This window comes from Trachemys scripta, chromosome 2 (genome assembly GCF_013100865.1).
Source record: "Trachemys scripta elegans isolate TJP31775 chromosome 2, CAS_Tse_1.0, whole genome shotgun sequence".
Lineage (NCBI taxonomy): Eukaryota > Metazoa > Chordata > Testudines > Emydidae > Trachemys > Trachemys scripta.
The window spans coordinates 180,578,280-180,602,959 of NC_048299.1; the positions used below are offsets into that span (position 1 = coordinate 180,578,280).

Below are 24,680 nucleotides of genomic sequence, written 5' to 3' on the forward strand. Positions count from 1 at the left end.
AGCACTTCCCTGAACAGCCTAGCACCTATAGCAGTGCACTAAAGTCTCTTAAATAATTAGCACCCTATAGAGCTAAGGCAAGTCATGATCCCCAGCCTAAAATGTTTCCCATGTCATCTATGAAAATACAAGTTTCCAGAGGAGTTTTAAAGAGGTGCTTTGGAGAGGAACAGGAAGACTGTTCCAGAAGGCAGGAACTATGGGAGAGCAGGCTTTCCCACCACCACAAACCCTAATAAGGGACAAAGATGAATCCCCGGCAGAGGGAATTTAGGGGAATAGAGAGAGATGGCTCAAGAAACAGGATGGGAGGTGAGAGGGGGGCCGCAAGTTTTATGGACACTTTCACAAAAAAAGGAGGGAGGGGGGCAGTTTGACCTGGATCGTGAAATGATTTGGTTCCCAGAGGAGATGTTTCAGGATAAGCCATATATGTCTGAGAAGGAGGGATTCTGCCCCTGGTAGATTCTGGACAACCAGGACTTTGGGGTAACTCTACAGAATGAAGTTAAAGTAGTCCGTCAAGATGAGATGAAATGAAAGTACAGAAGAGGATTCCAGCAGAAGTGTGGAGGACTGGCATACAAAACCAATGTTGCAGCCATCATAACAGGCAGGTTTACCCAGACAAATATTGGAGAAGAATTCAGCTGAGGATAAAACTAAGATTGCATGCACTGCAGTCAAATGGGATTTCTGAGTCAAGCGAGGAGATAAAAGACATGGTGCTTATGTGAGGATTTTGTTCTTGTCCTTCAGAAGCACTTCTGTCTTTGAGACATGTAGCTGATGGTAACTTCAAGGAAATTAACTGCCTGACAAGAGGATCATTACTGCAGAAAATATAAAAACACAAAGAAAAATAATATAATTGCCTTTCTGTCCATTGAAAACCTAAACAATTAACTTCACATAACTAAGAATACAGCATTCTGTTGCGGGGCTCGCCTTTTCTTGGCAAGCTAAAGGACAGCATATTAACCATTATAAAGCAATACTCATCACAGTACAGTTAAACAGGATACTTGAAGGTATTAACTTTTCAGTCTGAAGAAGATGAAAATGTCTGTGGCACTTTATTACAGCAGAAATTCTTGTGAAAATTGAAGACATGGTGGTATTAAATGGAAACTTTTTCCTTACTCTAAACTCTCTTATGGAACTATGTTACTTCTGGATCTCTATTCTGCATGTTAGTGTCCATATTTAAGACTAAGGTGAACCTAATTTACATCCCATCCTCTCATTGGACTGTTACCTTGTTGTGGTAGAGAGGCTTGTCCGTCCCAATGACCCTCAGAACTACATCGTCCAGAGTCTTGTACTCCTGGTAGGGCCACCCTTGACAAACAGGTTTGAGTTGAGGTTCCAGACTAAGCGTGGTCCAAGCTTTTCAAGACAGGTCAGGCTACGCCTGCTACCGTAAGTAACAGCAGATAGTACTACCTGTGACTGTTGGCCAGAGTGGACAGCTACTCCTGACTCCCTCTGGAAAGTCCTCTCTGGTGGACCAGGTGGCCAAGCAGATATGCCCATCTCCCCAGCTGTGAAAGTGGATGGCAAGAGCTGTGTGGACAGCCTAGGCCATAAGTTTGAGTGCAGTAGGACCTGATGGCCATCCATACATCCAAACTTGTCTCCAAACATTCTTGACATTGTCGTGCCACTGGATTCAGACAGGCCTGGACGAGAGAGTGAAGGTGACTCTGCACAGCTTTCCCTCACTTAAATCCAATTCACACAGTAGTCATGACATCCCATGACATTTTTTTAAGGGAATCTGTGTGTTTTCTTTGCTCTGCTGCTCTCTGTGATAAAGTTAAAGGCTTTAATTCGGAAGCCTTGTTCACACGAGGAAAAATCAGATTTTCAGTTTGTCACGAGTAAAACTCCACTAGTAGTAGCAACAGGGGAAGCCTGAGCATAGACAGAGTGCAGGTGTTGCTACCATTGGGGGAGCTGCATTGGTTGAAAATTACAGGTCTTAATTTAGCCAGAGACCACATCCCTGGTTAACTATCCCATCCAAATATGGAGAAGAGAAAGCTATTGACTGCCTCTCTGTGTGAAGGGATTTTATCTCATTTTTGCAAATCACCTTTCCTGCTAAGACTTGTAAGTGTTTCAGCTTTAGTTTTCTTTACTTTTGGTGACTTTTAGTTTGCCTCTCTCCCTGGGAACTGCTGTTGCTTTGTCTTCCCTCCATTCATATTCTGTTTTTCTTTCTTTTTTTTGCTGCATGGAGACTCTCTGCTGTACAAGTGTAAGTATTTTTTTAGCTCTGCTTTTTCTGGCCTACTTGTTTATGTTTTTGTGCTCCATTTGCTTCTGTGCTGCCTTCCTAGTCTCCTGGGAGATTGTAGTGTCCTCCATCTTCAGTTACTGAATGAAATACGCAGCAATTTAGAGATGAGATTAGGTTTTACAAGAAGGTTGAGATAACATAACATCTGATGAATTTAAAACAGCCCTGGACTTTAAGACTAAATGAAGCAGAGTGCTGATGAAAGAGGTACAAACAAAAATGTTACTGCTCAAGAAAACTCTGTTCATTCAGTTTGGTTTTGAAACCAAGTCCATCTTAATGAAATGATATCTTACAATGAGCAGAAATTGAGATTTTCCAGTCATAGAAATCTGAGATTGAAGAGACCCGTTAGGTCATCGTGTTTTGACTGGTTTGTTTTCCTTTGTTACGTTGAATAGTACCTAGTTTATGAATGCTGGTCTCACAATTAACTTCCTACTCTGTCACGTTCTCTGCTTCTTCGCAAGTGGAAAATGCATATGTAGGTGTTTTGTGGGTTTTTTAAACACATTTTTGAAAAGTAAAATGGGCATGAAGGGAGAGAGGGCAAATCACTGGGCTTCTGTGGGTGGAACAAGATCAAATTTGAAAACTTTTGGAGGGGCAGGGGAAATTTGGAAAGTGCTGTATCCTGATTGGGAGTTATGTCAGTTGTTCTGATCTGCATGACTATTTTATAAAGATTAAAACATTCTGCTGCTTACCACACATTGTTTTCTAAAACCTAGAAAAGTGCCCTGAGTGTTTATATGTGGTTCTAGTTGTTTTTCCCCCAAGCCCTAGCATTCCTCTACATTTAGTTATATAATTGGAAAGGAAATGTAGGGGGATAGCCCCAAGTGATTCCAGAAGGGGAAGAATTAGAGTCAGAAGGCAAGGGATCTGGTAAAGTAACTCAGTTACTTCAGAAAATGGCATGGGACTTGGGAGTTCAGACCAAGGGAGCTTCATGGGAATATCTGACCCTCCCATTAAAGAGTCCTTAATCAGTGAGCATGGTTTAGTTTGTTGGGTCCTTGCTACTGAAGAGGGCTGACCCACTTATATGGAGACACCTCCACAGGGGAAATAACTGGTGTGGGTGGACACAGAGACCTGAACATGCTATCTAGATTCTGAGCCCCTGTCCCTGGTGGAGCAAGGGTTTGTGGACTTGGGAGTAAGTGTAGCAAAACTCTCTGTGTGTGGCTTCTATGTGGGTCTCCTCATAGACAGAGCGACCCCTAGCCTTTTGTCTGTTCCATGCAGCCACCTGCACCATACTTGGGAAGAGTGGGCGAGGATGGAGAGAGCCAGAAAAAGCTCAGTGCATTTGCCCATTCAAGTAAAATCTGGGGAGGAAATGTCACTCACTGCAGCCCCAAAATTTGGCTGTAAAAGCCAGGATTGTAACAGGAGGCAGAAGAACTGAGTCGCTCCTCTGTTTGCATGGCCAGAGGCAGAGAATTGTTGAGAGAATGTAGAAGGGGCCTGACCATAGGGAAGTCTCAACAGCCTCTGGTTAGGAAATTGGATGCAAGCCCACCGTCTCAGGCTGGGAGAGAGCTCACGATCCAGAAGTTCACATGTCCTCAGTAGTAATGAAACATCCTGGGCTGCCAGAGGATATCGCACACTGGTTGAGATTAAGTCGTATAATAACCTCTAAAAAGAGCACACTGGCATGTTTAAAACAACGCTTTGACCCATTTTGCTGCGCATGTGATCCAGAAAGGTCACTTGATAAGAAGCCCATCTTGTTACTTGTACAAAATGTAAATGGTTTAGACAACTTAAAAGTTTTCAAATAAAATTGTATGTATAGCCACTCCTCATGCTGTCCCTTCGACCTCCAGCCCCGGCAACACTGTGGTTTGTGGGTCCTGCTTAGCTGACAAAGAACTTTTAGTGGTGGTTCATGTCCACAGATTGACACATGATCACCAGCCTGAGACTGATCATGGGTCATAGTCTCCCCTTCCAATGACATCTCGGTGAAGATGATATCCAGTGCCTGGCTGGGAGCATCCGTGCAAGAATATTAGTGCTTGTCCTATGCAGCTATGTATTGGTGCCCTGATTTGGCATTCTAGTGCTATGCAGCTCTTGTAGAGCCCAACTGTTATTCCAAGAAGACCTGTTCAAACTGAAATAGTCTGTCGTTCCTCGTGAATGCAAACGTCAGTTGATGAGATGTTGGATAATCCCCTACCAACCTGTTTTTTTGTCACTGTTTCTGATCTTCAGTGCATGAACTCATCAGTTTTGGGGATCCGGTTTCCAATTACATCACCACAAAGAACAGCAATCAGACCAAAACACACACAGATACATTATCGTGAGGAATAGGCTGCAATTGTAAATACAACCAGGAACTAGGAATAGTGATCTAATTGCTGACCCCACTCAATGCTAAACTGGCTTCAGCTTCTCATTAGAGTTGAAATGCCTTTTACCATTTCAGGATTGGATGCAGACGTTGCTTGTCATTCAGATTCTGCTGGAGTGGACAAGCAGCTGTTCTGGTGTACGACTGTGGGGATGTCCATTGGTCCACTAATTGCATTCACTCTTGCCTACTACATGTTTAGCTGAGCAGTTCTGTACAGTTTCATCAAGCTGCTGATGGAGCCTGTGCCTGGCTGATGAACCTTGATATAAAAATTGTATTTATTTTATTGATAGCCATTTTATAGTGCTCATCACTGTAGTGTCTGAGCTCCTGGCTTGTTCTTTCCACTTGCTCTGTATTATGGTGCATTACAGAAGCACTTTTCAATTTGAAGTGCAGCTGTACTCTGAAAAGTGTCAGAAATAAAACAGCACTCTGGGGCTTCACGTTTATTGTTACTCCACGACTTAAATGCTAAATGTGCTCAGATGACAAGGGAAAAGGTGTTGTTGATGACTTCTTCCTGGTTGCTCATGAAACTATACTATTTATTGATGTGTGTCAAATATGACATCCTCTGGAATTGGAAACTCCCCGCCACATAAAGGCATGTTGGCTTCAGACAATACTTTATATAATAATAGTTGGAAAACATCTCTATTGCTCAAAAGATATACAATCAGACTACTATATACTCTGGCCTCTCCTTTTATTTTTTGATCAAGTGGAGGTAGGTAAACCACTTAATGCTAATATGAAAATCTCTCATAATTTTGTCCAGGTCTGAATAGTACAAAATTACAGCCGTTCAGATGGAAATACTAATGCAGACAACTGAAGTATGTGTGTGCATATATATTGCATGCACACATCTATAAATCATTTGAATTGTCCTTATTTTATCTGATTATATTTTTCACTAAATTTCCTATAATTAAAAAGCTAGAAAACTTTTTTTTAAAGAGTTGCAAACTCATTCTGAAGTCTTGGTGCCTAGGTAACATCCTCTCTGGCTCAAGCATTGTCTAAAGGTTTCTGAACCTAGAACCTGATTAACAATTCATTAACAATTCTGTTGATTGTGCATGAGCCAGAATAGAATCCAGCTTGCTGACTCGCTCTCAGCTGTGTAGATATTCTACTATTCACAGCAGTAAAAAGTAGAAGAAATGTATGGATGCCACTAAAGCAAGCAGATGACACTCAGTGAAGACAGATTTGTGAGTAAGAAGTTGTCATTTTTTTAGTGACTTCTCAGAAGATAAGCACACTTTATAGTTTAGTTTATTTATCCACCTTAAATTACATGAGAGGCTCAGAATTGCTGATACATGCCTTATCCATTACAAAAAGCCTTTCTTGCCATATGAACTTTCAGGATACTTCATAGAGCAAAATAAATGTGGCTTTCTTTCAATGAACAACGTGAAGTGTTAAGTCTGGCAGTTGTTTCCTTAACACAACATTTTCTTTAATCCAGGAGTGAAGTAGTAATCTAATAATAATGTATACATTCAATAAATAAATTTTTGAATTTATATTCTGTGACTATAACCCATACTTGTGGAAACCATGACATTGCCAGAGATATAGCTGATAAAAGCAGGTTTCCACTTTTTAAAGAAGTCCCGGTGTTATATCTTCTAATAGTACTACATATTCTTGGGGAATCTGGAACTGGGCTTGGCAGGATTCAATTTCCTGACACTGAAATCGACAAGAAAAAATATATAATTGGTAAGAGCGCAGCCTTTCCCTACCCACACCTGCACCTGCCGGGATCAGGTACCACCAGCCCTGCAGCAACACAGGGAGCCCTCTGCAGTCCTGCTGTCACTGGAGTGAGAGAGAGAGAGAGTAGGTCCATGACAGCAGAGCTGCAGAGGGCTCCCTGTGCTGCCACAGGGCAGGTGACACCTAATCCTGGCAGGTGTGGGGAAGGCTGTGGTCCTGGCCCAGTGGAGCAGAGATGCCTGCCAAGGGCCACAAGGCAGTCAAGTCCTTGGCCACGGGGGAGCCCACTCCCAGTGCTGAATGGCATCCTGCCCAGGGATGTCTTCCACGCTCCTGGATGGTGAATGAAGAAGTGGGTTTGTGACCAGCAGGGTTGGAGAGAGCACCCTGTACTGCTGCTGCAGGGCCGGTGACACCCAATCCCTGCAGGCACAAGGTGTGGGAAAGGCTGAAGTCCTGTCAGGGCAGAGCAGAGACTCCTGGCCAGAGCTGTGAGGAGGAGAACAAGTCCCTGGCTGTGAGGGAGGCCACCATACTTCTGACTGACTCCATCCCTAAGCAGGAGACATTCAGCTGCGGGTACCCCCTACTCCCTGCTGCAGGGTGCTCATAGTCCTAGCCGGGGGTCTCCTCTGCATCCCCACTCTGACAGCCATGCTCCCTTATCAGCCAGGAGTATGGGAGCCATCCCTGGGCCAAACTGTTCAGCAGCACCCCATGGATGGGGCTCGTCATTGTCCTCGCAGTCCTGGCTGGGGGTCTCTGTTCTGCGGGGCCAGGAATGCAGCTTCTCCTGCATCTTGGGGCCCCAGTGTCTTGGGCCCCTCAGCCAGGCAGTAGCCCCCCTGTCAGTTCTGGGAGCCCCTTGCAGCCTTGCTTTCAGTGCAGCCTTAACCCCAACCCTACAACACTCCTCAGTTTCCAGCAACTGTAACAATAAAAACAAAAATCAAGATTAATCACTGAAATTAGAAAAACAAAAATTGAATTCTGCCAAGCCTGTGTATAATCCAGAGTAGTAATTAAGCAACTGAATGTCAAAAGTGCTGTGTGCAAATAGAGCATTTAGCTATCAGGAAAAAAAATTGCTTTTAACAAACTAAACAAAAAACTGCAATACACTCAGCAATTCATCTGGCTGACGAGGAAGTGTGAAATTGGCTTTAAAAGAGACACTCTTGTGGTAGTAAGGGACATGGAGAACCTTAGGGTGGTGACAAAAGACCTATATGCCTAATTTTTTTTGATTGGTTTCAATAAGGTATCATTGATAAATGAACTGCGAAAGCATGGTTTTGTGGTTGCAACAGAAGTCAGAACAACTGGAATCTATTTCTGGCTTTGCCACGGACTTACTATGGAGTAATGGATAACTCAATTAACTCCTTGTACTTCACTTTCCCCAAATGTAAAACTGAGATAAAGTTGCCTCACTTGTGCCGAGGATCACTTTACTAATGTTTGTAAAGTTTAGGGATACTTATATGTCAAGCTTGAAATCAGTTGGATGTTTTAGGCTCAGTGCTAGCCCTGCCTCATTGGTGTACAATCAGTTCATATCAGTGAAATGTCAGATTTCTTTTTTTAAGTATTTAGGAAGAAAAAAAATCTGTTCCTCCCTGTATTTACAAGGCAAACATGCCTTGTGAATTGATTTGTTGGTTTTAAAGGTAGGAATTACACTGAACTATTTCTTCTATCCAAATAGGCACCTCTTTATTTTATTTTATTTTATTTTATTCATAGATGACTCCTAAGTCTAAAAGGAAAAGCATCCACAGTAGAATGCTCCGGCCTGTATCTAGGGCTTTTGGTAAGTGGATTTCTTTCCTTTTCTTTTCTTTTTTCCTTTTTTTTTTAATTTACTAAAACCACTTCCTTACATTCAGAAGGTGAGAAAAGTGTTCCTGTATTTGAAAATGCAGAAGACTCTCACTCTGGACTGCAGTTTGTGGTCCCGTGAATTTATTTTGTTTTCTGAAGTTTCTATGGTGAGACACTTCAGAAATAAACATTTATTAGGTATAGTCCACCTTTTTCACAAACATGCTACCGCCCTAAAGCAAATGATGTCATTACTTTCTGTTTAAAATACCATATTAAGTCCTCATTAAAGGTTTTGATTGCTCTTAGAAATGGAATTTGACCTGGATAAAGCACTGGAAGAAGTACCTATCCATATAGAAGACCCGCCATTCCTTTCCAGCAGACCGGATAAACGAACTTCTGGATTCATCTCAGAGCTGCCATCCGAGGAAGGGAGAAAACTGGAGCACTTTACAAAATTAAGGCCTAAAAGGAATAAAAAACAGCAGCCCAGCCAAGCAACAGTGAGTGACAGTTAAGATTGCTGAGGATCTAAGTACTTGGCTGTTTCTTACAATAAAGATTAAATCCCACTTTTGCCAACCCCAAGCACTCAAAAAGCATGTCAGCCCCCCCTTCTCTACCCAATTATCAGAGTGTCTTTAAAATCTTGAGATTTAAAAATATATTTTTTCTTTGCCTCTGTTTTTTTAGCCTTTAGGGTGCGCTCAGGTTACCTTTTCAAGCTTTTCTCTGTAACATGAGGGATAAAAATCTTCTTTTGATTTTTAAATGAAAGCTGAGATTCTCACATAATCACATTACTCCAGGAAAAACACTAAATATCGTGAGACTTGGCGACACTGAAATCCTTCTTTTTCTGCACAAAGCCTGAGTAAACTGGCATGTATTCCTGTCTCCAGCAGCTCTCAGTAGAACCATTCCATAACCTCTGCAGCCACTTGTGACCCCGTACTCGAGACGGGGGTTAAGCCAGTGGATCTGAATAATAACAGATCACGCACTGTGGCATTGACCGCACCTAAAAATACAACCTACTTCACTGCTGCCAATAGAGCTCCTCTGGAGCACAGTTAAACACACACGTGGGGTCTCTGTGGGTCTTTTTCTCAGTAAACATCCCCAGTCCTGCTTTTTCTCTGGCATGTCTCTCTACAAACAGAATTTGCATCTAAAGCTATATGGCTAGATCCTTGAGGAGGGCAGAGATGGTGTTATACCACTTGTCAGCACCCCTAATCCAAGAGGCAGCCCAGGGGCCAATTTGGCCCCTGCTGCAACTTAGAGCAGCCTCATTGCTGCTCCAAATTATACTACCTGGTAATAGGCTCCTAGAGACCTTTCCACTGGTCTGGGATTTCCAGAGCAGAAATCACTGTGGCCAAATACTCCCTATGCTGGGAAGGGCCAAGAGTGGATAGTGTAGAATTTTATGCCACTCAGGAGTTCCCCTGTGCCAAAAGAAACCACAGCCAGCTGTTTGGGTCTTTTTTAAGCCAACTTGCCATCTCTTTTGCATTGACAGAGCAGTGCAGAGGGGACAGAAATTTAGCTGGCCCTTCAACTATAGTACACTACAGCCTTGTTTTTCCAAATCTGTCATACTAAACTGAGTCATATTCTCCCACTTGCTAAACTTCCGCCAGTCGTCTCAACTTATTTAATGTGTCCTGTGACATCTGGGTAATTGAGTTCATATGGTACTGAGAATATACCTGCTGTTATGGAAAACTAAGCGTAGACACTATTTCCAGGCAGAGTCAAGTTCCATTATCTTCTGCTTCCATACAGTCATATATTTTCAGAATTGGAGGACCCTGCTGTCTAGTCGGGGGGGCGGGGGAGGGAGGGAAGGGGAGAAGGATGGATTGAGGTTTTTTAGTGCAGTGTTACCTGGCATGGAAATGTGAAACGCAGCATAGATAGTATCTTGTATTTGAAAAGCTTTGATCACTGTGTATGAAGAACAAGAAAGTGTTATTCCTTATGTCAATACAGTATTTCTGGGAACAGTGACCACATTTGGATGACCAGGCATTTGTTTTTTCTTACTTGCACAAACCCGGCAAAAGAGGAGGGGATACTTTGTTGCCATTATTTATTATTTTACGCTGTATATTAGAGGGTGGAGATGGACACATCACACCTTTCAGGTGTTCTTAGAGAAAAGTGTGGTTTTCTGTTTCCTGCTTGTTTACCCCAGTTATATTAGGAGTGACAGGTCTGCGTTTCCCTGGTTTTACTAGAAGAATCTGAAGCCTCGTATGTGTAAGCAGTCCCTCCCCCTTACCTGAAAGGGTGAGAGTGCTAAATTTTTAACAAAAACTTCTTTTCTCCCAAGTTTTTCTGAGGCATTGTAGTTATAGGTGTTAACAAAGAACAAGCCAACAAGTCTAAGACCACTTTCTCTGCTGAACATATTTTACATATTGGATGCAATTTTCTCAGCATTAGATGAGTAAAGGATAAAATATGCAGAAATCAATGTATTATTGCAGTATTGAACAATAACTGGCATTACAGTATGCATCTGTAAAATCGTTCTGTGCCTTGGTTATTTTGATGGTGATTAGGCCCTATGGTTTGTATATTGTTAGTGATCCAATCAGTGTATTCAGTGGAATTTTAGTTGTTGGGGCATGCCTTCAGACACGACAGATGGACATGCATTAGGGTATCCTATGTCTTCAGACACGACCAACGGACACACAGGGATACATGGAGACTGGAGTCTTCAGTTACAGTTGTCTGTTTATTGTAGCAGAAGCTCAACTACACCCTGCAGAAGCATAGCTGTACCACACTCATTCCCTCCCCCACATCCTGAGAAGTGAGCATCAAAATCCTTTTGCGTTTCCCCTTTATTGTAATCATCAGCCCTTCCCCTCCCTAGGTAGGCAGTTCTGGTCTTGGTCAGGGCCCAATAATTGCCCTCTAATTTCTCTGCTAAATTCTCCGCCTCTGTTTGTTTACCTCTGCCATGACTTTTGTTGCCATTTAACGAGCTGTTTTGAGCACTTCACTGTCTTTGTCAGTGCACACCTGCAGGCTTGTGGTTTGGGGGGTTTTCGTGTGTGTCTTCTGCTGGCAGTTTACCAGACAGACTCAATGTCAGATAGAGCCAGCCCCCCACATTAATTACCTCTTTTTCAGAATGTTACATCCCTGCCTCCTTCAGGAAACGCTCTTGGCTTTGATACTTAAATATTTGTTCTTATTCTCTGGAGAGTTTCAGTGCCAACATTAAATGGATTCTGACTTCTCTTGAAGTCAATATGAAGATTTTTTTGACTGATGAGTTAATATTTACATCCAGAGACAATAAAAATTGATGTTGTCCAAAAACAGATGTCAGTATATGTATTGTTACATACATTCTGACATTTCCAATTAGACAAATTCTTCTCAGAAAAAGAACAGTCATCACTGTGCTACTTTGAAAAAGACGTTTCCCTTATTAAAAAAGAACACATTCTGTTTTAAGTGGAAACAATGCAATTTTACCAAAAGGACTTATATTTTCAAATGAGGAATACAGTACCACAGCAGAGGTATATAAGTGCTCTAGTTACTGTCTTTGTAATCTAATAAGATTAACAATAAGCTCATCACATGACTCAGGAACCAGAAAGTTTCATGTATGTATCAATACATCAGTTCATATTCAGGCTGCTGTCTTATTTGTCTTAATAAGGAAGGGTTTGATATTAACAGTAATTGTTCTCTCATACGTGTAAGATGAGAATCTGTCCTGGCCCCTTAGAAACACAGAACCTGGATCTCAGGTGCAGAGGGACTAAGGTGGCTTTGTGCCACCTTTTATGTTTTCCAGATTTTGGGGCCGGAGCATTCCCTGATGTAATTTAGACCTCCTAGGGAGACCATCTAAGTTAAGGCAACTTCCTGGCACTGCCTTGTGGGTGGTGGCACTGCCAAGAACACACCCTATACTGGGGCTGTTGCAGGGTCCTCTTTAGAGCCATCTAAAGAGGCTTTATGCAGTGTTTAAATTGGGGGTATCCTCCCCCTCCTGCATAAGGAACTTTGGCAGCAGAAAGGGATTACGGAAGAGCAGCATACAGGGGCCAGGCCAGGGAGAGAATCCCTCCCATAATATTCAGTGTGTTTCATCTTCAGAGAGCTGTACAAACACTAACTGATCTGTACAATACTCCAGTGAGAGAGTCACCCAAGTTGGATAATCTCTCCCTTTTGGCTTTGGCTTTAAGATCTACTTTTCAAAGGCACAAAGAGGAGTTAGACCTCAGCTCTCAATGAAAGTCAGTGCTGGGTGCCTAAAGTTAGTCACCTAAATCTGGCACTCAGTTTGGAAGTTTTGGTCTAAAGTGCCTTGCCTAAGGCCACAGAGGCAGTCTGTTAGAGGCATAATTAGTACACTGGAGTTCTGGCTCCTAATTTTGTGTTCAGACCACTAGAACTCACACCTCTCTCTAAACCAGGTGAACAACAGCTGACAAAGATTCTGTCTCTACCAGTATCTACAGTAAATACACAAATCAGGAGTTCTATTTGGAAAAACTGCTAACAAAAAAGTGTGCTTGAATACTAAATAACTGCTCTTTTTACACAATTTAAAGGCATTTGAGCTTTGGCCTTGTTGGAATTATTAATAATATGTGAAATTATTAATATTAATATGGGAAACCACCAGACACTAATTTAACCATAAATGTCTTTATTAAATCCAAAGGCCAAATGATAACTGTATAATTGCTCTATAAACATGCCTAAAAAACAACTTACTACATCCAAACGCTAACAAAACGTGTATAAGTTTTTGATCAAGATACTTACAAATGAGCTAAACCCAGGGGTGCTTAGATCCACATTGGTTGGCTCCAACATGATCAGGCAGGTATTAGCAATGAACCCTATAAGAGTTTTACTTTTTCATACCCTTGAACAAACAAGTGATGTCCTTGCCAATGACTGACTTGAGCTAAAAACCAGTTGGAGACAGTTCACCCTTATTTCCAGTCTTAATCCAGGGAAGATTTATAACCTCCTTTCTTCCCAAGGCCTTTCTTCCCCTCCTTCTTGCTGTCTCAGTTTTTTCCATTGCACTTGAGTTCACAAAGGTTTTAACTCTGGTGTATGGATTGGGAAGGGCCAGGTTGGCTCATTCTAAGACTGGTTCTTTTAAAACCATCTGCAATCACCCATATTGGTCAGAGGCCTTCTTTTTAGAAACTTGCCCTTATCTCATTAGTTAATCTTTTGAACCAGACATCCTCACTTCTACATTCCTTATGGCCTTATAATTTATTATTTTCAAGGCCTTCCTTCTCCTTGTTAGTTGGGGCCTTTCTTTACAGCTTATATATTTCCTTAGCCACTGTTAAGATAACTCTATTCTTTAATTTCACATTTATCCTCGTGCCTTACAGCATCTTTGAAAAGTGAGATTTCTTACTGCCATGCTGTGTTGCTTATGTTACGTTTGTTTTATCAGGTGTGTGGGTCAACACCTCAGGAAGGAGAACAGAATGGCCTCATGGGTAGAGTGGATGAAGGTGTTGATGAATTTTTCACCAAGAAAGTGACAAAAATGGATTCAAAGTAAGTTCAAATCCTCTAATGAGTCAAGGTAAAGACCATGTTTTCTTACTGATAGTTTGTGAGGGTAGAATATTTATAGTTAATTCATTGTATTTGACTTCTTTTTCTAATATTCAGGTCTCCAATTTGTATAGCTACTGTCAAAACCAGACTATATCATAATAGCCCAGTATATCAGTGAATTTGATTACTCATTTGAAAAAGCTTACTTTGAAATAAATTGCTTTTAATATACACTATGAACCAGATTATCATCTGATGTATGTTAACATAGCTCCACTGACTTCTTCATACCCTTAAATGACATCACTCATTACATCACTTATTATGACATCACTGGAGCTATACCAATTCACACTGGCTCAGGCTCTGGCCCTGAATTTTTATTGTGTGTTTAGTCAAGACTGTTGTCTTCCATAAATGACATGGGGAAGTGATTTATGTTTATTGATACATATAAATTAAACACTTGCTTTACAAAATTGCAATGTTCTGTGTTTATGTGTATGACTCAATCCGAAAGGTCTGCCTTCTACATCTCACGTCGCAAGAAATCCAGCCTACAAGGGTGTAAACTAGATGGATATTTTATAGAGCCAACAGTAAGACGTTCTGATTTTTTTAGTGTGAATGTACAAACAAAAGCTAGTTCGAGACTACCTAAAATGACCTATTTGCTATATTTGACATTAAGTAAATAAAAGTAAAATGTTTAAGTAAATAGTAAGTGTAAATTGGTAAATGGCTGGAGGAGAGAGGGAAAGGAAGTGTTAAATATAAGAAATGACAAGCAGATGGCAGTAATTCACGATTGCAAATATGAAACCATACATGACATCCAGTAAGTAGCTGTGAAATCATGTTAGCTAAAAAAAGAAATGTTTTGAAAAACTGCTATCCGCAGTATTTATGGGATTTTTATACAAATTATGTATACCTTTCAACTTTACTTGTGTTACCAGTGATTTCGTTTTATGGAGGGCAGCATCATATCAGTATTTTACAGTTTTTCAGGGCAAGCATATGTTGCCACCTGAAGTACCATTCTCCCACAAAAGCTGTGAATTGGGTAGGTTTGGGAGCATGGCTGATCAGAATTGCATTGGTTGTTGGTGCAGAGTTCTGGAGTTCTAAAAGAGGCAGCTCCCCAAAGCTGTGTTTTGTCCAGTACCTGGCTCATGATGCAGTAGCTACAAGCTATTTGTTGGGGTGAGGATATCCTTAAAAGAGCAGACACATTGAAATTATGCTTGGAGGAATGACTGAATTAGAGCCACTCTGGTGTGACTTGCAGTTTAGGGGTAGGAGTAGTCAGGCCAGAGATATCCCTAAAAATAAATGAATGAAATATGTGTCCTAAGTGGCTGACGTGCCTCTGTGGCACAATGAGTAATGCTAGCCCTACAGTTCTTAGTGACTTTAATGGAGTTTGGCCAATAGCATCAATCACAGTAACTAATCTCTAATTTATAAGCAGTGGATAATAACTGGGCACAGAGCAACTTCCTGATGATGCAAACGGTTAGCTTTGCCCAAGAGAAATCTTTGAAACTATTAAAAACAGGTATTTTTCCAGGAAAAAAACAAAGAACATATGAACATTTGTCTGTGTGTCTGTTTTATTAGGAGATCGTCAATGAAACGTTCAGACACCAATGAGTCCAGTGAAGTGGGTGATGAAAGGAAAAAAAGAGATTCTCGGAAAAGTGGGTTTCTCAACTTAATCAAATCTCGATCCAAATCTGAACGTCCTCAGACTGTATTGGTGGCAGAAGAGCCCTCGTCACCCAAGGGTGCTGTCAAAAGTCCAGCTGTGGACACTACTAAGAAGGAGTTAAAATCAGCTGAACAGAACGGCAGCACAGAGCGAGCCGAGGAACTAAAAACACCAGACTCTCTAGAGGAGATACAACCAGAGGATGCTGCAAGAGCAGAGAGGGGTGACAACAAAGGCAGCCCACAGGGAGGGCGTAGGTATGGGGTGCAAGTGATGGGCAGTGGACTCCTAGCAGAAATGAAAGCCAAGCAGGAAAGGAGAGCAGCTTCTTCACAGAAGGTGAGGGTGACTTATTTTTGATTTGTGGTGACTCTAATTGATGAAAAGTAGGAAAGAACTATGCCCCATAAAGGCACACGAGGGTAAGAGGTTAACATTTAACATATCAGCTATGTTATATTAGAAAGACAATGTGGGTGAGATAACTTTTATTGGACCAATTTCTGTTGGTGAGAAAGTAAGCTTTTGCGCTTACACAGAGCTCTTCTTCAGGTGTCATACGTTATATGTGATGGGTGACTCACTGGCACGTAAATGAAATCTTTATCATAGAATTAAAGCTGGGAAAGATCAGTTAGTCCCTATCCCCTGCCTATGCAGGATTGTTTCCTACAGTCAGGAGTGAGTTTACGAGTTAGCCAGGTTGGTAAATGGGTGGGCCCCCTCTGTTTAGGGGGGATGGGTCTATTAAGGAATGGTTCTTCCACCATTTGCACTGTACTATAAATGAATTACTTTGTGCAGAGGAATAATTCTCCCTTTCAGACAATATTTGCTGACATTCAGTTTCAATTTTCTTTTGTTTAATTGCATCCCTTTACTCCTATTACAAACCCTTTTGTACCACATCTAATCATTCCTATTCTATCTTTATGCCCTTAAAATACAAATAATCATAGAAACGAGAGATGGAAACTACCTATTTGGTCACAATGTGGATTTCAGCTCTATTTTTTAGTGAGCAAATAGCACAGTATATTGAATTAAACAAAGAACCCTGCTCTCAGTACTGTTCAGGGAGCAGTGTCTTTGTATAGCTTAACATGTAACCTTCCTATAAGTATGTCCCATAAAACCTAGTTTTGTCACTGAGCGCAATAGTTTTAAAACTGCCTTTCTTCTTAGGATTTAAACTATAATGCATTGAACACTCTTCTTAACCTGTCAGATGAGGCTATTCTGCATTAATCTATAGGCATTCCTGTAGCACTAATAGCCAAGGGCTATTAAAGGGACACTCAAAGTAAAAATCTTATATTTTTTTACAAAAGAAATTTCCTTTCCCATCTAGGGTCAGATCCTGCCATCCTGACTCATATTGAGTAGTACAGTAAACCCTTATATAACACAGTAGTTATGTCCCTAGAAAATCGTGTGTAATATAAAAAACGTTATATTAACTGAAGAATGGATGGGAAAAATAGGGTTAAGTTCCCAGACATCACAAAGTTGTATATGTTGGAGGGTGCTCAGGGCAGAGGGTTGGGGCGTGGGAGGAGGCTCGGGGTGCCGGATCCGGGGGGCACTCACCTTGGGCGCCTCCCCACAAGCAGCTTCCCGTGCCTGCTGTTCCTGGCGGATGCACAGCTAGGAGGCTCCGTGTGCTGCCCCCGTCCCTCCCCGAGCGCTGACTGTGGGGGAATCACCTGGCCACGCCTCCACCTCTGCCAGGAACAGCAGGCACGGGGAGCCAACTGAGGTGAGCGCCCTCTGGATCTGGCACCCCGAGCACCCTCCCGTGCCCAAACTCCCTCCCGTGAGCGCGCACACTATATAAGAATAGTGCGCGCAACATAAAAATGGGTCACTAAAGGAAAACTGCATTATGTCAAAAATATGCTGTATAAATGTTCATTATATAAGGGTTTACTGTACTGTGACTAGTTCCATTGATTTCTGAGGAACTGTTTGAGGAGTAAGGTACTATAGAATGTGAGTCAGAGTATCACATTCTAGCCCTTAACCTTTCATAAGCCACGGTGCTATTAGTTAATTGTTCAATTCAGCAGTGTGCTTGGTGCTGTTGAAAACAGAATCCTTGCTTCAGTGGTTTTATAATCTAAAGATTATAGTCATGGAATACCAGCATGTTGTAATTTTTTTTGAAAAATTGTTAGGTAACAGCACTTCTCATGTCAGTGGGTTAACACTGGTTGAAAAATTGAACAAAGAGTAGGTCATCACCTTTTGTACTAACATTTTTATTTACTTTCAACTATGCTGCTTCTTTACTCTTTGTATTTCTCTCAGCTTGGCAAAGAAAATAGACTACTCAGTTTGTTTGTAATTAATTTGTAGGTTCCATTCACTTGCCCAATGGTGTAAATACTGCAGAGAGACGTTGGGGACTAGGAGGGAATATTTACATTGGAATTTTCAAAAAAAAAATAATGTTGAAACTTTTGTATTGGTTTTAGATTTTTGTAAGAGCTACGGTTTTACCACCTTGACATTTTGTATGTCTACACTGCAAATAAAAACCTGTGACTAGCCTGTGCCAGCTGACTAGGACTTCCAGGGGTTGGGCTACAGGGCTGTCTCTTTGCAGTGTAAACTTCCTTGAGCTCTGGGACCCTCCCACCTAGAGCCCAGGCACCAGCCCATGAACTTGAAGTCCACACTGCAATTTAAACAGCCCCTTAGCCCCTTAGTCCTGTAAGCCTGAGTCAGCTGGCATAGGATGGGCACAGGTGTCTAATTGCAGTGTAGACATAAACCATAGGGCCATTTTTGACCTGGCAATGTTCTTTTTTTAAAGTGGTGGTCAGAAAGCTGAATTAAAACAGGATTTCTGTACAAAAAAGGGAAATTCAGTTATCTTTGTTTAAGATTAATAAGTCTTTGTACTGTGTTGCACAAAAAAGGAACGGTTAATGCTCAGAAGGTTAATGTTCATGTATATTATGCAGGGTTGAAATATGTAATAGCTTTGTTTTCATTTTGACCAAAAAGTTGAATACTCGGAGTAATCCAGGAGATCTCTACTAGTTTTGTTATGGGAGAATCCATCTTTCATTTTTATTCATAACTTAAATGATGGATCACCAGTTCCCTTAAAGTTTTCAGATATATCAGGATTCTGATGTTAGTGAATTAATTTTTTCTTAAAGATACAGATGGTTTTTTAAATTCAGATCTATCCAAAGTAAAAACAAAGCCATAAGGAATTTACTACTTCTTTCATGACCTTCTACAGTCTTATTACAGTTACAAATGATGAGCAGGTGCACAGTAGATGAAAAGATGGCAAAAGCTTTTTTGTTTTCTTTTGCTGTGAATTTGATGTGTGAATTGGCACTAATGTCACAAGATAAATGAGTTGAAATCAGTGTTTTTTTCCAGGTTTTCTCCAGATATAAAGATCATCTAGCTCCATCTAGTGTTTGCAGAACTGAATATTTAAATATCTTTTAGCAAGATATGCAGGCAACCAAGCTCTTTAACAGCCGTATTTAGTTATCAAGGCCTTTATTAGAATTCTTGCACTCTCAGGTGCAAGTGCTACATTTTCCTGTCTTGCCGTCCTTTTTTATGGAGCCAAATAAATATTTGTGTGTGTAGTGCAGTAAATATTTTACATATGACATATTCATGTAATTAGTCATGGACAGACCTAGTTTGCAGCAAGACTAGCATAGCTCTGGTGCAAATGATGCTTCATATATTTGTCGGCCCCTCCTAGTAAGCACCAGACAGATGCTGCTGATTTGGTTAACTTAATGTACCCTCTCTACACACATGCACATGATACATCATTTGAAAGATTATTATGTCTACTTTAATATGAGCTATAATGTGGACCTGTCAAATGGTCCTAGAAACGGTGATAAACAATGAGACCACCAACCCATTAAAATGACCACTTGGAAATATTTGTACTTGTTTCAGTTAGGTTAATAAATCTATGTATTATTTCAAGACATAAAAGTGGGTTTCTTTGAACTCCAAACATCAATCTAAAGGGTAAAACAAAATCTAATAATACATTTACACAGCTATGCACAATTTTTTTTACCTCATCAATACTTGCAAAGGAAAATGAATATTTTTGTAAGTATGAATGAAAATTCACAATCCATGGTGAAAAAGCAAATTATATTCTTGAAAGCAAAGTGACTTTGCCTACATTAAGAAAATTAATTTTCCCCACAAATTTGGTGAGTTTTTTTCCCTTTTAAAAAGAGAGAGAGACAGACACCCTTAGGGCTCGTTGACAGAAGAAGAATGTGGCTTGGGGGAGAATTTAGTCAAAATAGACCATGGATCAAGAGAACTAGGAGTGGAAAATGAACCTGGATCTCTTATACAGTGCTACAAAGCACAACACTTCTACATCAGTGGGCTGGCTTTCGCTTTTTTTTGAATGACCTTTTAGCTTATATGGGACTTGTGCACTTGGAACCAGTCCATGGTTAGGCCTGCTCTACGCACAATTTTTTAACTGATTTAACTATTTCAGCCAGGGAGTGAATTTATACTGATATAGTTGCAGTGTAAAACCCCCTATTGTGGATGCAGTTGTACTGATATATCGTATCCTCACTAAGGGATTGTGCTGCTTTAACTAGATCAGTTTCTAAACCAAAAACTGTGTGTTGGCAAGCCCTCTGTGGAAATGTGGGGAAATGTAATGACCATGCCAGTTCTTAAATAGGTGGAGTAAATGTTGAATAATTCTATTCCTTTGTATACAATATATGAGAGACACTTCCTCATTAAAATGTTTTGGGAGCCATTAGACTCGAGCATCAGCAAAATGGAAGTACCAATTAATCCATGAAGCCCACTGTACTGTCTTTTATAGCTCTCATAAGCAGCCAAGTCTATCATGATACCTATGGTAAGTTGCACCTGACAATGGCAAGACAGGGTGGCCTTCAGGGATAACTGATATTAATAGTTTTTGTTTATTTATTTATACCTAAAATACTGTGTTTTGGTTTGTTTTTTACTTTAAACCCACTAATTTTCATATAGCTAGTATAAGCCTCCCTATCTGTTCTTATCACTGTTACCCTTGTCTTCCTTCCTCCGTTTTCCTCCTATGTCTCTCCTACCTAAATGATGCATCAGGTCTTCATTTAGATTGTAATTTCTTTGGGACAGTGTTTGTCTTCAGTATGTGTTTGTACAGTGTCTGGTTGGGACCTCTGGACGCTACTGTAAAGACAGAATAATCTCAGTGCCAGTCATACCACATTGGTGTCCTGATGACAATAGGATGTCATGAATGTGGCAGTTTTATAATGCTGAAAATAGTAATAACTATGCAAAGCATTTGTTTGCTTTTCAGAGTTAGAGATCTGTCTTCAAATGGCAAATTTAAACCAAGATCAGAGCTACCTGCAAAATGTATTTTATTTTTTAATTTAAGATTCACACTTTACGCCTAGTCTTCTGCGTACCAGCCTTCCTATTTGGTGCTGGTTTGCAGGTAACTTGTGTGCTCTGTATGGTTCTTCTGGTCTCTTTGCTCTATTCATATGAGTGAGGAGGATATTGAAAGGAACAGTATAATCCCAGAGACTGATTTTTGTACCACTGTATAAACAGGATCCTCTCGAAAAGGGATATATGCATATTCCTAGTGCACTTGGCCTCTAGACAATAATATGGGTCAAATAATTTACAGATTTATCTCTTATAACTTTTTTCCCCTTGAGGCAAAGATATCATGGTTAAGATTTTTAATAATGTGTGCATGAAGTTAGGTTCAGGATCCATACTTTGGCACCTAAATAAGTGATCTGATATTTCAAAGGTTTTGAGCACCCAGCAGCTCTTAGGAAGTCTAACTTTTTAAAAACCTCAGTCTGTAAATATTGAAGGAACTGGCACTTATTGGATTCAGCTCAGATTTCCAAGACATTTCCCCACGTGCACGTAGGTTTTCATATTAACTAAACTAAGACCAGTTCAGCAATCTTTGCTTCAAAATTTGGATCTTTAGAAAGGTGTCTCTGTTTCTGCCCAGAGCAGATAAACTCTTTAATTTTATCCAGCGTTTTATTTCATTTAACGCCAATAAGACATTTGGTCATCTTGAGTGGAAAAGAACAGTTTCTAACTGGACTGTCCGATTGCAGCTCTCATTATTCCTTGGCAGGTTTGTCACTTAATGAGCATGTTGTCATGACTCAGCCAGCTCTATGGCCTTACTGGTAACCAAAATCGCTGTGGTCTCCTTCCCACATAGGAGATTTCCAAAACTGCAACCAGAAACATAAAAACACATCCAGGCATAATTACTAGAGCTTCTTTCTGCAATTTTTAACTTCTGGCTATAAGCTTCTTTGTAATGAACCACTGAGTTTTGTGATTCATAGATAATTTTGAGGGATTCTTTTTCTCTTTTTTAGAGACTCGGGAACGAAGTGGCTCCCAGGGATTCTCACGATACCACAGTGAGCTCTGAACGGCTGGATGGCAGTGGTACAGGTACAGTTGTTTTGAGTTTCCTTGCGTACAGCACTTCCTGTAATGCCAATAAATTGAACACTCTCAGCCTGAAATCACACTTCCAGCTGCATGTTGTGTGGCTACTATTTTATAAGCAACCCGTTAAGATTAGCATAACTGAAAAGTGATTAGAGGAGAGAGCCATTTTTCTAGTTCATTTACTTTCTGCATTTGACAGCACTTCATGTATAGTCAGTTTCAGTGCTGGGTTGATGGCCAGTTGTTTCACTCAGACACTGCTCTGTGCGGGTGGGGCGACAACTCATGTACATGTTCTTCCCCAGGCCCTTTAAGAGAGTTTTCACTGGTAACCGTGGCAGCAAAGCTGAAACTGAAGATCAGGAGGCAGCAAGTACAATGTGCACAGAGAGGAAAGGATGTTTTCGCCTGTCATAAACCAGGAGTTTATTTTGCAGAGTTTATGGCAGTGGTTCTCATCTTTCCAGACTATTGTTACCCCTTTCAGGAGTTGGAAACCTGAGCTCTGCCACTCAGGGCTCAAGCAGGTCACTTAGCCTCATGGGGCCCCCCATGGCATGAGGCCCTGGGCAGTTGCCCTGCTTGCCACCCCCTAACACCAGCCCTGCACTAGCAACCCCCTTAATCCCATCCTGCGACTCCCCTGGGACTCATGGACCCTAGGTTGGGAAACCCTGATCTAACTGAGTTGACGTACCCCCTGGAAGACTTCTACCTCTGGTTGAGAACCACTGGTTTATAGTGCTTACAAGAAAGTGCTGGATTGATAGCCATGCAAGGGAAGTGCTTAATCCACTGAGCAGATCCATCACAGGCAGCGGCAGTTCAAGGTTCCCCACACTGCTCTGCCACCGTGCCTGAAACATGCCTTACATGTCACCATGGTAGAGGAGGATAATTTAGTCTCCATACCTGTACAGTTCTTGGACTTTCTGCTGAGACTGTTAAAATGGGTGCCAGCTGGTGCCAGTTTTGATGGTGTTTTAGGTGATGTGAAGACTCTGCTAGGAACTGGACTGAAACCAATATTGAAGAAGTCTCTGCGTATGCTAAAGAATCCAGTTTTAATTCTTGGACAGTGATTCTGGGAATTTCAGGTGTATAAAATACAGTGTGGCCAAAGTGTGTGAAAAGAATTCACAAACCATGTTCAAAAAAACATTGGCTGACCAGTCGTGTTGAAAACCGGTTTATGGTTTCCAAACCATTCCTAAATGTGGTGTAGAAGCTGGTGCAGAGAGAGATTGTATGAGAGAGCCCCATGAAACAATGCTTTTAAATCATCCTGGCATCACAGTCTAATATCTTTTGGAGGAGGAACCTTTTTTGCTGTCTATGTTCCAGTAAGATAGACAGATCTGAGGTTAGAGGACCATGGAAAGTGGGCACACTGAGAGCTAACGGGCGGTTGATCTCCATTTTTCCTTGCTGCTCACTCCTGTAAATGACACATTTCCCCCTCCCCAACCCCAGTGCAGTGTGTGCACAGCAGCCCCTCCTGCCTCTAACTGTCAGTTCTCATTTCACCGCTGTAAGGAACTCCCTCCGGCTGCTCCTGTTGCAGTTCTAGTTTGTCATTGTTTTGCTTAATTTATATCAACTTACTGTGTTCTAATAATATTAACAGGCCTGAGGTTAGAAAGGCAAGTAATGGAGTTAAAGGGAAATTGCTGGATGTTTCTGAGAAAACAGAAGACCGTGTATGATTCAGAGACAGAATATTTTCCTGTCTTAGTTCATGTCAGAAACTGCTGTCTGAGTGTTAGCCAGTCTCTCCCTTTCTCACACACACGCATACAAGTGTGGGGATAAAAGTGTGGAAACCCTTCTGCTGTTTTGCTTACAGTGCAAAGATTTATTGCACACACATGCATGCACCGCAACCCTTTTGGTTAGCCCACAACTCAAATCCAACGGAGCTGAAAAACAACTACGTAAGCTGGAAAAACATTTTGGAGATTGGCCTGCAACTGACTATATCAACATTCTTCCTCCCCACACACTGCACTTAGAATTCCTGTGCTCAGCACTTCTGTAACAAGTAGGTTTTCTGAACTGGAATAGCAGTTAGCTAGGCCAAGTCAGCATCTGTGGGCACATGTTTTGCCTTGTCAGAAAGCCAAGGCAGCCTAAATTTAGGTGAAACAAGAATTATGTGCAACCCTAGCATACAAATTGTTAATCACTAAAGGTGAAGAATGCTGTCACCCAGTACGCATACAAATCCAAAGATTGATTGCACAACCATGTGCATATAAGCCTCCTGGAGTCCTCCCACGGTTTGGAGGAAGGAAGGAAATTAGGGCAGGCAGTTTGCTTATTTGCAAACTAGTGTCCTGCAAGCTTTATACCAGCTTGCACAGCTGGCTCTAGCTGTATTCGATATAAATCCTGGGAAGCAAGTGAGATTTGTGTGCAAATGCATTCAGTCTTTGCTTGGTATAAATAATGTGCTGGCAAGCTTGCTAATAAATGTGTAACAGTGTATTCTATATGCAGAGTTACTAACTAAAGAGTTGTATAAATAGGGCTGCCATTGCTAACACATTTCAAATCTGATCTAAAAGGGCTAAAAACAAAAAAACAGCAACATGCACATATACTCACCATCAGTTCAGGATTTTTTTCCCTGTGTCCTGGATTCC

The 24,680-nt window shown here is 41.2% G+C and overlaps 1 protein-coding gene across 1 annotated transcript in view; it reads left to right on the forward strand.

Annotated features, from left to right (window-relative positions):
• The window catches only part of CARMIL1 (capping protein regulator and myosin 1 linker 1), a gene marked incomplete in the record, with an annotated part of 248,761 nt that overhangs the window by 210,710 nt on the left and 13,371 nt on the right, over positions 1-24,680 (forward strand). The window contains 6 exon segments of the mRNA XM_034762444.1: positions 2,246-2,263; positions 8,160-8,226; positions 8,547-8,743; positions 13,714-13,820; positions 15,447-15,876; positions 21,957-22,035. Coding sequence (XP_034618335.1) covers positions 2,246-2,263; positions 8,160-8,226; positions 8,547-8,743; positions 13,714-13,820; positions 15,447-15,876; positions 21,957-22,035 — 898 coding nt within the window.